This window comes from Xiphophorus maculatus, chromosome 23, assembly GCF_002775205.1.
Source record: "Xiphophorus maculatus strain JP 163 A chromosome 23, X_maculatus-5.0-male, whole genome shotgun sequence".
In the NCBI taxonomy this organism is placed as follows: Eukaryota; Metazoa; Chordata; class Actinopteri; order Cyprinodontiformes; family Poeciliidae; genus Xiphophorus; species Xiphophorus maculatus.
In genome coordinates, this window is record NC_036465.1 from 30,467,020 (window position 1) to 30,481,659 (window position 14,640).

The 14,640-nt window shown below is 39.8% G+C and overlaps 1 protein-coding gene across 2 annotated transcripts in view; it reads right to left on the bottom strand.

Moving 5' to 3' along the window:
* LOC102219971 (GDNF family receptor alpha-4-like) overlaps positions 1 to 14,640 on the bottom strand; it is a 51,932-nt gene that overhangs the window by 16,932 nt on the left and 20,360 nt on the right. For both annotated transcript variants that reach the window (XM_023328195.1, XM_023328194.1), the window contains one exon: positions 5,261 to 5,557. In XM_023328195.1, coding sequence (XP_023183963.1) covers positions 5,261 to 5,557 — 297 coding nt within the window. The remainder of the gene's footprint in view (positions 1 to 5,260; positions 5,558 to 14,640) is intronic.

Sequence of the window (14,640 nt, forward strand, 5' to 3'; positions counted from 1 at the left end):
GAAAAGCATCAGTTCGCCCATCTTCCCATCCAAAGTGCCCCATTATGAATTATAACAACATTTAGTCTTCCAACCACAGTACCACAAACCAAAACAAGTATGCTGCTACTTTAAATCAACTAGGAAAAGAGGAAAAAATGACTTCATCCATCCATCCATCCATCCATCCAACCGTTCCATGTCAGCCTGATTTATTCTTATAATTCACATGGACTACCACATGGACTACTAACCCTTACCCTAACCCTAACCCTAAACCCTACAGATTATACCTATAGAACATAATGAATATCACTAAAATGCAACAGAGGCATAGGTTAAAAATAATTCTGAGTTAAATGACTAATTAAAAGGATCTGAACCCAGTGGAAAATCATCTCAGAATATAAAGGAAGCCTAAAATTTACTCAAATACGTAATCTGTCATGGAACCTTGATAGGATGTCAGTAATAGCTGAACTTGGCTTAACTCTATTCTGCTCTGTCACCAAAATAAACGACCCTGAGATTTATTTAATTAGATCTGCAAATTAAACAGGATTGTGTATTTTCCAACAGCTCTCTGCACTGAGCAGACTGAACATGTTCTTCCCAGGAGCTAATTGGGAGAACAAAGACCTCCTTCTGCATTTCCTACAGAGCAGAGAGCTCCCCAAAGGCAGAAACATCCAAAGTGAAAAATGCTACTCACTGACTTGGTTTTATGAGTTTCCTATCATAATTTCGTACATGTGGCAGAGAGTAATCACTGGTGTAGATAAACAGACATTCACTGTGCTGGCTTTGATGAATTGCTAGCCTCTAAATGTTCCCTCCTGACAGTCATACAGCCATACTTTACAGATATAACTCCTGCACTATGGCTTCATTCAGTCCTTTACATTGTAATGCCTACTGACCAAGTAAATGCTGGCAAAATGGAACACTGACACTGGGACACTGAAATCAGTACATTCAGATTCAGAGTGCAGATACTGACTTTACAAGTGTTGAGTATTTCTTCTATTTTGGTAGCACCATCTCACAGATCTGACCTAACACAGGCAAAGCAATGTATGGACAGATGTCCATATATGTCAGTGTAGAAGAGCCTTACTGTCATGAACATCTTTGTTTCCTGCTTCAGTCTTGTGCTCATTATGGCCATCAAAATCTACATGCCCCAAATGTTGGGATCTTACTGCTAAATGTGAGCTTGTCATTACATCACTTCAGTTAGCTGGGCCTCAGAGTTCTCCCTCATACAGTATTTTCTTTAAAGCAAGCCTCCTTATGCACCTCGCCATTCAGCCAATGACTGCTGGAGATAGGAATCGGCCCCCAGTGACCGGTAAGGATAAGCAGTAAATACAATGGATGGACATTGTTTTTCCCTCTCTGCTCTTGGTTCGATTTGTGGTCATTCTGGGCAGATGTGTGTTTGAATGTGGCGTGCCTGGTCAGCTCTGCCCCAGAAATCTGGGCTGCCCTCGGTCACTCTGCCGGAGAAACTTGGCCGACCCTTGTTTCTACTCAGAGTTCAAAAACTGACAATGGTCATATTTTGGTTAAAATAGTACATCATATTATTCATACTCATTTTTATACATACATTCATTATATCAATGAATTCACTACTGTGGTACTTTTCCTTCAATGCCTCACTCTTCAGAAGGTTTCTGTCAGGAACGCATCAAACCAACCTAGAACATTGTTGTTCTTGTTTGCTCCCAGTGAGCATACAGCCTGGATGACAGGAAAACATCATATGCAAAAGAGAGACATGGAGGAACAGAAGTACACTGTGCCACTGTGATTTAAAGCCAGATCAACACTTCTGCCTCCTCATGTAAGAGAATATACTGTACAAAGAAACCAACACAAAAGTCTCAGCAAATTATAAAACTTTACGAGAGTTAATCTTCAACCTGACTGATCCTGACAGGTAGAGAAAATAAGATGTCTACCACATGAAGACAATTTGTACTGACAAATCTTTAAACTGACCAGGAGTATATTTCAGCAGATAACAGGAAGGCTGAACGTATTCCAGCAAATTTGATGTTTTATTCCTTTGAGCTTTGAAACTCTTTTGACATGAAACATTCTGGATTTGGAAAAGCTTAGCCTGGTAAAACCTTGTGTCATCCAGAAGGTCTGTACACTTGGCTATGGAGAAACCATTGGTTGTTGAGATGTGGATTCTGAAGTTTTAAATGACTGGATCTGGTTTTATCCAGTCACTAACATTTGTCTCGTGATGTATGGAATGTGCCAGCTCAAACATTAAGGACGCTACGATATGAAGCTTACCAGAGGTTGCATATGCTGTGACCACCAAACTTTTATCTACAAACATGTTTTTTGTAAAAGTTACATACTGCAGTTTTAAGATTTATTTGTTGATTCCAGTAAGAAAAAAAGAAAGAAGCATGAAAGGAAACAAAAGCAGTCAATCTTTTGATAGTCAATCTTCAGATTCTGAAAGACTGTTTACGCTAAATGTTTTATACTAATCCAGTAACAGACACCATTTGTAAGAAGACATAAAATTAATTAACACATATGCTAAAGTTCTCTTAATAGATAATATTAGGAAAAACACAATTAGCCTGCGACAATTCACTGTTTATTACAAATCTATAAAATTCAGTAGAACAAATTAAATATATAAATTCAGAAGGAATATGCAAAGTAATCATAACCATGTATTTACTGGCAATTTCTTTCCAATTGTGAATCCCATTAGCAGAGCCTCGATGGGCTGCTGGACAGGCTGTATTGTCCTGCAAATTATTTAAACACAATTCAAAGAACAAACTCAATCAAGAATCCGATGGCATGTAAAATGTTTATGTATGTAAATCCTATTCCCGGCCATATATTTATGGTAATGAAACGCTGGAGCGGCCTAGCAGCACTGGGAACTGAAGAGTGTGTAATTACACTAATGCTCCACTGACTAATAGGCCACAGGGGAAGAGGAGTCTGCCGGCTAGTGTTAGCTCACTTACTAATGCACACAATACACCAGCACTTCAGATGTGCTGGTGAGCCTCCGCTCTTTGTGTTCTGAGCGGAGGCTTTTCAAGACGACACTTGAACGTATGGCCATCTCAGGATGTTTAGGGTCAAAAGAGAAGACTGTTAGCAGACAGAATGAGAAATCTATGGAAAATAAACTGACATAAGACCATGTCAGGTTGGGAGTAGGAAAGCAAATAAACATAAAAGCATCTTACACTGATTCCTCTGACTGACCCACAGGTCAGGAAGTTGACACCACTGAGATAGATTTGTAAATGTACAAAATGTCAGACTCAGAGGTCACACAGGTCAGTGAAAGACTTTCCCTGCCCCTCCAACTTTGTATGAACTTTTAAAAGTAAAGACCCTGGTAATGATTGGGGTTGGGATTGTTTAGTAGAGGTAAAATGATGGACTCGGTGAAGTCTGGGTATATTGATCCTGTTTCAGTTGAAAGTTTCTTCCTGTTAAAAGACTCATTGATCTCCAGAGATGCTCGCTGCCCAGAGTTCAGAATGAGACTGCAAAAATGTAAAGATCTTTGCTTTCCTTAGACTGATCACATTTCACTTTAATAAATGTGAGTGGCACTTTAATATTCTATAGATCAGATTATTAGGTAATGCTCAATACACAACCGCTCTCACTTTTACAGTAAAACAGTCCTGATCTGCTAGAGTTGAACATTCCCCTCAGTCGTGTCTGAGGTGCTCCAAGCCGTCAGTTCTTAAAGTTGTGAGATGGGTCAGTAACGCTCAGTTTGACTGATATGGGAGAAATTTGGAGGTTAAGTTAACGTCCCGATGAATTTGTTGACTTCCAGAAACAACTTTTGCTTTACCACAGCTACTCCTCTTAGGAGTGTTTCTATTTTCAGAGTTTAACTACCGTGGGAATGGTTTAAGGAAATATAAAGATTAAACAGTGTCAAGATGTCATCCACATGAATGACAGAAACCAATGATTCTGAGCAGAACAACACCAAAGCCTTAACTTATATTGTTTTCATAGTATCCTGGTGTCATGTCTTCCCTAGATCAGTGATGCACAGCCAGCCGCTGAACAGATCCAGGGAAACATTATCTGATGAAATTATTTTCTTTGTTTGGATCAATGTGGATTTGATGTTCCTGTCACAGCTGTACATAAAAGGTGGATCCTCTGTGGCTGGTTGGGACAATGTGCTTACCTTTCCTGAACACCAAGCACTACTACGGTCCAATGTTTGAAGACAAGTTAGCATGTTTTTCTTTCGGGGAGGGAGAATTTGAGAATGTCAGCCTTCTCAGGCCAACACAGGGGAGCTGGATCCATCCATCCATCCATCCATCCATCCATCCATCCATCCATCCATCCATCCATCCATCCATCCATCCATCCTACAGCCTTATCCCTACTAGGGTAGTGAGGGGTGCTGGTGCCTATCTCTAGCAGTCAACAGTCGAGAGGCGGGGTCACACTGGACAGGTTGCATGTCCATCACAGGAGCCTTGGCGGCTTCAAAAGGTTATAGCTTAAAAACCATTTACTTGTTTGTGTTACCGCTCCTCCAGCTTGGAGTCCTTTTGATAAAATATCGGAGAAAGTTCTGGAACAGATTCCTCTCCTGCTTCGGCTCACGCTTTTTTTGAGAGACAGAAACACAGCTGGCTCCTTAGAAAGTTCTGGATTGGGAACTAAAATCTGCCAATTACTGAGAGAAAGGTAATGCTCTTTTGAAAGCAAAGTTGTCTAGATAACCGGGTCTGGCTAATTAGTCTGCTAATATTAGCTTTCAATGTTACTCCATGAGAAGCAGAAGAAGATGCAGAATATTCTCTGTAAGAAGCAGAGAATATTCTGCTACTGCTCTTTCATATTATACAGTAGTCTTCAGTTCACTCTGTACATTTATTTAAGAATCTGTTTTAATGACCTGAAAACACTCTTAGACTGGTTGATTATTTAATTTCCCTGTGGGATCAATAAAGTATTTTTTTAACTGATTGATTTGGGTAACCTTTTACTTTGTTGTCATTGATGAAACAAATATGTATTAGCTAAATTACTCTTCCTAATTTATTTGTGTGTAAAAATGTTTGCTAATAATGAACACAGATGCAAATTAGCCTATGCTACAATCTGGTACAGTGGACCAAATGGTGACATTTCTGTTTGAACTGTATATTGTCCCTTCCAAATAAAATTATATTTATAAATATTATTATTATTCTGTGCCCTAACTCACTGCAGCCCCAGCAGGGACCTAGCTTACCTGGCAGGAGGCGAACCCTCCAGTATATGCGGAGGCACCGCTCCTCCTTCCTGAAGCCACGCTGGCACTTGCAGGCCAGAAGTGACGGGTGTTTGGCCAACAGGGCGTCCTGTCTCTCCAGGCACTCAGATGCTTCTTGTTCCCCTAGCGGTGCGACTGCCGCATCGACCGCGCACAGCTCCAAGCCTCGGTAGAGCGCCTCGCACTGCGGCTCAGTGGAGCACACACGGTGAGCTTCAACGCAGTCGGTCACAGGAGCTGGGAAGGGGAATATCTGGGATGTGGAGAGTGTCACACCTGAGAAACAGAAAAAAGGAAAAGATTACATTAGTAATTGAAAAATGGAGCGGTAAATATCAACAACAAAGCCTTGCAAAGGTAGAGCCATCAAACTCACATTCAGTGTGATGCTGTGTGACAAACAAACAACATGACATCTAACCTTTTACTATATAACAGTAAGAAAGTCGATGTTGGAAGTCGGACACCGGAGGTCCTGTTTGCAGTTTGTCACATACCATGAAGTGGACACAGCAAACATGAAAAAAACTTGAGCTGCCCTAAATGGGACTTTTTAGTCAACATGGAGGGGAAAACTCACAGTGCATCTCCATGGACACACTGTCATCACTGTATGATGTGGCGATGTTGAACTTCAGAGGACAATCCTGGAAGGAAGACAGCTAGAGGCTTAAAACCTGAGACTGGTGTTGATGATCAGCTTCCAGAAGAGCAACAAACCCAAACATGAAGGTCATGGATGCAGGGATGAACAGACAGGAACATTTGAGCCGATATTGATATCTGATATTATCCTTATGGTCAACAACTGATATTTACAGACGTTATTTATATGTGACATTTCACTGCCCTTCTGACACCTTAAAAAAACAACCACCCTGCTGACTTCACCACTGCTTCTCTGCTTCTGTTAAACTCCCACAATTCTTTGCTGCATCACTATCAAACAAATACCATATGACCGACCTCCTCCAGAAACAAATGCCAACAAGATGGAAATAAATATTATGTGTTAATATCGGCCCACTCTTATTCATTGGGCCAAAACTGAGATGTTAAAAAAAATGACTAATATCATCTGATACCGACATTGGTGCTAACATATTGTGCATCTCTAAATATGTTGGAGTGGCTCAGTCAGAATAGATCTGCCAGCAATAGGTAGTCTAAAACACCAGTTAATCTGTTCATAAAATGCATTTTTTTCTTATTTCAAAATATTAAGAACCGACAGTTCTTTTTCTGAGAGACCAATTAACCTGACAGTCATGTTTTTGGACTGTGGGGGGAAGCCAGAGTACCCAGAGAGAACCCATGCATGCACAGGGAGAACATGCTAACTCCATGCAGAAAGTTTCTAGAACCCAGGAAAATCTTGCTGCAAGGCAACAGTGCTACCAACTGCACCACTGTGCAGCCCTGGCTGTGTTTTATTTTTGCCTTTCCAGGTTTACTCTGCTAGTAGAGATTACAAAGGCTGGGCCACTCAGCTGGTAATTGATGGATTCTTCCTCTTTCCCTATGCTGACCTAAAGATGATGAAGGTCAGCAGTGTCAACATGAATTGCTTCTTGTAGTTAACTGTGAAAGTGACACCAGCCACCCTAATTCAATTGAAAAAAAAAGCAGAGGACTCAGTTGTAAACACCAGCTTAGAGCAAAACTATTTAACCTTAGAAGCAGCAGTCAAACATCAAACATTTCTGATAGTTTCATGTTCATCCTTTTACCATCAGATATCACAGCCATCATGTAAATGTTTGTTTTAGTCCCCCACTTAGCCTCCTGTCACACATCTTCACCCTCAACTTCACAGAGCATCCTCCTCTTCACCATCTCCTCCAGGCTGTTGTTTTGGATGGACATAGCTCATCACCTCCATCCCCTCACTCCTCCACCTATCTGTCATTCACATGCAGCTGTTCTGTCTTTACTCCATTCTTATTTTCATACCTCTGTATCGTCAGCCTCTCTTCAACCTGACTTCTGCTCCATTCATCTGTTTCACACATACCACACACCTCATCACCTCGGTCTCCTTGTGCAAGTCATGTACTAATATTCTAATATCATTTGCTTTCTGTAGATGTAAAAAGACAGAGGGCAGTTAAGAAAATTTCTCCATCATCACTCTTAAAGCAAACATTGCAAGCAGGTTTTGCAACACCTCTACACGCATTCCAAAGCTTTAAAAATGTGGCATGATAAGCAAACATCAAAATAAAATAGAGGGAAAACCTTTTTTATCATAACTTAGGGTTGAATAATTTTTCTTTTTATAAATAAAATATGTCAAGCCATGGCAAATGGAGGAAAACTGTTTATTCAAATCTAAAATTTAAAATAACAAAAGCTTGTTTGTCTGTTAAACAATAAAAACAACCTTTTATGGATAGAATCACCAATAAAAATGAACAAAATATGTGTTAGAACCCCTTAATATTTCTTTTAAAAAATTGATCAAAATGTGTGAAGCCTGGGAAACATATGTTGTGGGAGAGAAGGTAAATGTAGTCTGAAGGCAAACATTTGTCTTCCATGGAGTGCAGTGTTTGTATCCTGGTGGGACAGTCAGACAACATGTCAAAGGGACCAAAAACAACTTTAAAATGCTGCCTGATATACAGCAATCACATTTTGTTAATTGATTAATATTTTCTTTTTAAATCAATTTACCCTGGCCTGCTTCAAATTCTGTTAGATTATATTAAGGCAGAGACTTTAATGTGTTAATTTCAATTTCGATTTTTTTCAATTGTTTTTTCCTGGTATACCCATAAATCAGAAAAAAACGCAAACAATGGCAGTCGATGAAAATGCTGCTTCTTTTGGCCCTCTGAGGGTTCATTTCTGTTTACTATATTTGTCTTCAAGGTGTGCTAAAAGGAGTTAGCCTATCAGAAAAGCTATTCAAACCTAAAATAGAATCTCAGTGCTAAACATGTAGCAGCAGCTAACGCTAACATTACCGTCTACAGTTCACATTTCTAAAGAAGTTTCTTGAATGATCAGGAATTCCTGAAACTCTGGAAATATGAGTGGATAAAACAACATGTTGATCTAATCTGATGGTTGAATGATCCAAATAACAGAATCAAAGCAATAAATATTGTTGTTGTTGAGCTCATATGTCTATTTATGCAGTAATTTCACAGCAAAATATTTTTTGAATTGAAAATGTTGCTCATATTGTCAGTATATAGCTTTTTAAAATTGGATTAATTATAATTGATTAATTAAATTATGCCCTAGCTTGGTTGTCCGCAGAAAAGGTTTGACCTGTTAACCTGGAAAATGAATTCAGGAGCCGTATCTTCATTTACCGAAAAACTTTCAAGATTAAACAAGTTGTAAAACTCATTGAAGAGCGAAATGATCTACTTAAAACAAGATAAGTTTTATTTCTTGTTATTACAAGAAATTTTTATGTTACAACAAGATGCAAAACTTGTTTTAACAAGATATAAAGATTTACTCCTCTGACACTTTCTGACTTGTTGTAAATGCCTAAAGGGGCCTTGCTCCTTCTTCCCACATTGTTTCTTCTAGATGACGTAAAAATTCCAAGACCTGTTGTTGTTTTACTGTTACAACCTTTCTTGTTTAAAAGAGAAGATATTTTGATTTTAATGAGATATAAATCTCACCATAACAAGTTTTTTTTTAATTTCATTATAAAGAAAACATTTTCTCATTTAATCCCTGTAACTGCAAAATGCTTGTATGTAAGTGAATGGGTCCATGAAGACACCGGTGTGTTTCATGACAGCTGAGAGGTTTTAAACACGGCTCCTGAATTTATTTCCAATCTCTGGCAGCTAAATGTGCTTCCGTACATTAATAAGTGTAAAAAAAGGACCAGAGAATCATTTCCAAGACTTCTGACCTCGTTGGCTCCACATGAACAGCTCAGCTGCTGCCTGCCACGTGTCAGGGCTCAAAGCTCAGGGCTCCTTTTGGCTTCTCCAATCTGGGATTTTACATTTTGTCAAACATTAATGACTCCAAATTTATTTAAAGATTTTATATTGTATGGAATTCAGAGTTCATCCATCTGGAATGGTTTGTTCCCTACTATATGGTTGCCTTTATTAGCAACATTAAACATGAGGAGGCTTTCTTCTAAAGATTCGATATGTGGCAGTCTGGAGGCTGCGAAGAAATGTCATCTGGGAGGCAGAAATCGAGAAATAGAAAGATAGATGGAGAGAGAGAAAGAAGTACTGCAGGAGAGAGAAGAAGAAATGGAGGCAGAAACAGAAAACCAGAGTACCAATGTGAACCTTGATGGGTTGGACGCGCGCACAGCATGAAGCACAATCAGCATGCACAGCCGAAAATGATGTTCTTACACTCGCACGGAAATGTTCACCCCTACACACCCAAACACACACATGCAGTGGCAAAATAACAACACAGAGACGTCGCACACACAACTACCCTGAGAAGGACCCTTTTATGTGCTTGTCCTGCTGGGAAGGAGACTAGGAAGCACAGAACCCATCATTATTACCAGAACACAATACTGCACAACCACAGGGGAGGGGGCAGAGGGGGCGAAGCAATCTGTCTAAGACACACACCCGCACACACACCCCTCCACACACACATCTCAGTGTCAGAATAAAGTGGCTGAGGGAGCATAAACAGCTTAACATTCAGTGCCGGATCAGTAGACAGTATGTAAATTGAATACTGAGTGTGCTGATGAAAGACTAACCACACACATAAAACATTGTAGGTTGAACAAACAGCCTTTGTGCAGCACTGCATCCTGACACTCCACCACAGCTCAGTTTGCGGACCCTCGGTAGAACACCCTCGGCGCCGACGGCTTGACTCTGAGCCGCTCTCTGACCAGAGGCGGTCCTGTCTCCCCGCAGCAGCACATGGTCACACTTCTGCAGAACGTTCACTCATTTCTATTGGCGGTGTAAAGGAAACACAGCACTGATGTCCATGTCACACACTTCAAGCTGGGAGCCTTTCCAGCACGCACACACACACACACACCCGCACACACACACAGCAGCCAGACTCTGATTGAGACACTTTTGCTCAGTTCAAGCTTTGCTGGGATGATAATTAGAACTGCTTTAACTCTGCTGCTTCCTATGGAAGCAACTGGTTACAAATATCTGCAGTGCTGGTTAGAATTATGGAAGTAAATTCTAATTTACTTCATATTAATTTGGGGTTTTCAAATACATCTATGAACTATTCTTGTTCCATTATAATGTCATATAGTTATTTGATAACTATATGACATAGAACTTTGATGATTTGTTTACAGCTAGAATTTTAACCTACACATGGTCAAATACATGCATACAGCCCAAATAAAGTCTGAGTGAATAAATGGTACCTCATGTAAACACTTTTTGTATGAACCAACAAGCATCTAGTGCAGTGGTGCCCAAAGTGGGTCCTGGAGGGCCGGCATCCTGCATGTTTTAGTTCTCTTCCTGGTTTTACGCACCTGGATCAAATGATGGTTTATTAGAGGCCTAAGAAGAACATTGACCTGCTGAAAAGGTTGTTGGTACCACCAGGGAGAGAACTGAAACATGTAGGATCCTCAAGGGCCAACGCCGGCCTTTGAGGACCGACTTTGGGCACCACTGATCTAGCATAACTCTGGCTGGACATGTGTCATCTCTTCTCTGCAGGAGTTTATTTTAAATCAGTTGTTTTCCTCATACAGACTGGATGGTTGAACAAGAGGTCACGGCTGTCTGAAGGCTAATTCAGAACCCAAATGTCAATATTTGTTCCATTTTCAGCTGGTGTGGTCTGCTTTTAGACAAACTGCACTGTGCCAAAACAAACAAGTTTTGAGCAACCCGTTCCCCTCCTTGCCTGTGGTGGCGCTTCAGCAAGAACCACTGAAGGAAACAACATAGCATTCACTGGAAGCTAAACCTTCCATCAGGATTATGCTCACAATGCTTTACAGTTGATCCAGTTTTACTTTGTTTAAAGCCGCACTTTGCCTCTTCCAAACATACTTCTTGTCATTTTCACCAAATGACTTAATCTCTGGCCCATCTGACCATAAACCTTCTGTATTAGTCACTTAGTTTATCCATGAGGGTTGCTGCAACATTCAGTCAAGCATGAAGGTGTTGGCAGTCTCAGTCAGCTGGTGCTCCAGTAGTTCCTGGTTCTCATTCTTGATCATCCTCAAGACTTTTTTTAAATTCAAGGGTAAAAGTTTATATCTTCCCAACCACAGGAGAGTGGGCACCATGCAGAATGTTTTCCAGCTCTGAAAGAATGGGATGGCTGTGGCTCACCATAGAAGTCTGCAGAAAGACATCAGAAAGTTGTGGGTTTGATTCCATCTAAATGTGTTAGTTTAGGCGAGTGAGAACAGGGCAGTGCCCATAATGGGCCCCTGAGGACCCCCACATCTCAGTAGGACAGAAACTGACAAATGTACAGATTTTTTTGGACAGACTTTCCTGTTTGCAAACTATGACCTGAAGCACAGCAGATCATTATAGCCACAGGATATTATACAGTTTATCTATTTGCTCCACGCTGTTCAGATGTCAGGAGAATTCATGTTCCACAGTATTAGAGCAGCAGTCAGATCTATTACACAAGTATGGGTCATTTGCCTAATTAAAGAGTTAAAAAGAAGTTGGTAAAATGTTTATACTTGGAAAAAAAAATCTTTTCTGTACAATAATATTGATTGAACCCAGACTGAAATTTGTTATTCATGCTGTTTTCATAAATCAATTTTCTTTTCAAAAAGCACCAAATAGGCCTAGAATGAAATAAAGCAGAAGAAAGGGAATTGTCCTTGGCTTGCTTACAGGATGGTTGACATCCAGGCTCTGTACAGTTGTAGGGTCAGGAAATGGACCACAAATATCACTGCAGACTCCACACATGCTGTGTGCAAAGTGTTTATACTTCTATCTTGGGGCCGGTGCTACAGAGCATTATTCCCAGCCACCCTGGAGAGCATTCGTTCCCCCAGGCTGTCTCTCTGATCCACACAATAAACAACTTACAGCCTGCGTAAGCATACCACACTATTACACTATTATAACCTGCCTTCAAAGAACATAGACATTAGGTGTACTTATGCATATATCCATATTGTTGTCTTGGCCAATAAAGTTGTTTCTGATTCTGACACCCTGTGTAACTTGAAACGTGCAAGAGTTTTTCCAAAGAATCCCTTTATCTTTTATTTCTTCTTTATAATCTGTCCATGGTGACCCCGCCTCTCTCCCGTTGACCTCTGGAGATAGGCACCAGCACGCCTTGCGACCCCACTAGGAATAAGCGTGCATGATGCATGGATGGATGGATGGATGGATGGATGGATGGATGGATGGATGGATGGATGGATTTCTTTTTTATTATATTTCCATTTAAACTGCCTAATGAACAATCACTGTGGTGAAGAGAAAAACACAACTACTCATCTTATTTGGCTTGATATTACCCAGCAGCAGGAATTGAAGACATCGATGAAAACTATACACTACTTTTATTTATTATTTCACTGCAGGGCAAATTTAACTAACAATCCAACCAGGAGTTGCCCACAATGCAGATTTCTTACATTTCCAAGTAGCAACAACATGTTGTGTACCAGCTTTTCACTGGCTCCCTCAGTTGCTGGATGTGGCGGGGTCACCGCCTCCAGCTACACTTAAAGAGCTCTGACCTTTTTACTGAGAGATAGATCACAGCTGCCAATCACTGCTCATAAAGAAGACAATTTAAATGGTCTTAAGTCTGCTGTATACTTCTTTAAGTCACAAAGTTTTACTTTGTGACTTTAAATATGCTTCAGACTAATGTCGAAAAGAACAACACAGAATGAAATACCACTATGTTAATTGACCGAAAACCCACAAAGGTCACTGAAATGACTTGAAGTACTAATCAATGAAAAAGTTTTCTTTAAATAAACATCTTAAAAAATAAACTAATGAAGCAGGCTTGGACAAAAAAGTCTTTATACTTTTTGCAAATTCAAAAATAAAGATAATTTCAAAGGCTGATCTATGACCAGAAAAGTTCAGACCCAAGTTGATTGACTGATTATAAACTCTGGCACAAAATCTCTTTCTTTCCCAAATGTGGGATCAGTTTCCAGTCATAAACTGTGTGTCCTGTAAGATTCCACAGCATCACATGGGAGAGTCACAGTCTACTGACTTTCTACCATCAAAGAGATTGGGCCGACCACCAGAGGATTAGAGGACAATGGACATCTGCAGTGTTACCATTGGACTGTGGGCTGTGAAAGCAGGAAGACTTGTGTGAAAACAACAAAACAACATTCTCTAGTACTCCACTTGTAATCAGTCAGTTTGTCTATTTAAAGGGTGACCAGTACTCACTGTGCTGTATGGTGACATAGAGACACGCTGAATATGGACACATAGACAGAAAATCATAGATAAGCATGTTAGCTAAAGGCTATCAGAGCATCTCCAAGCTTGACTACAGTTACACATGGGAACTATATAAAAATTATGTTATTATAATATGCAGAACTATAATATAATAATACACAGGCCTGAAGCTAGCCTCCTATTTCAGCTACCAAATATGGAAATGACTAAAGGGCGATTCCATCTAATTTTTCACTATTTTGAGCTAGTCTGCTTTACTTCACAAACCTATACTTATAGTCCTCAAACCTGGACTGAACCATTTTACACTAAAAGTATAAGATTTGAAACATAATTCTGCTTTAAATACAGAATAATCTAGTCTAATATACTTTGAAATGGGTTTTTATTTGATATTGTGAACAAGCTGGTGTAAATTCTCAAAGATCTCAGAAAGTCCTTTCAAATAAGCTAGAGAGGCATGGTGAAAGTCTGTCCTCAAGACTAAAACAATACTGATAGTCCAAAGGTTCCTTTATTCCTTATGTTTGGCATCAAGAATCAAGCCAGTAGCTATTATCATTGATATATATATAGCAACGATAATAGCTACTGGCAGTAGACAGTTTATTATAAAACTGTCTACTGACTGTAGACAGTTTTATAATAAGTTTTAATGACAGTTTTAATAAAAAATAATAATAAGTGTTCAAGTGATTTCACTGCACAGTCTAACATAAAAGTACCACAGACAAAAACCAAACCAGGACTAATGAAATCAAACAAAACAGTCAAGTACATTGGGGTTACACAACATGACAAAGATCCAAAGCACACCAGCAACTCAGAATTGCAATTGCAACCTGGCCAATCAGTGAACAGAAGAGGTGGTGAATGCTAACGTTTATGTTGGAACAACATATTAATGTAACTGAGTTGAAATCACAGCACAGCCAAATTCCTTCACAGCGATTAAAAAACATTTACCAGTTA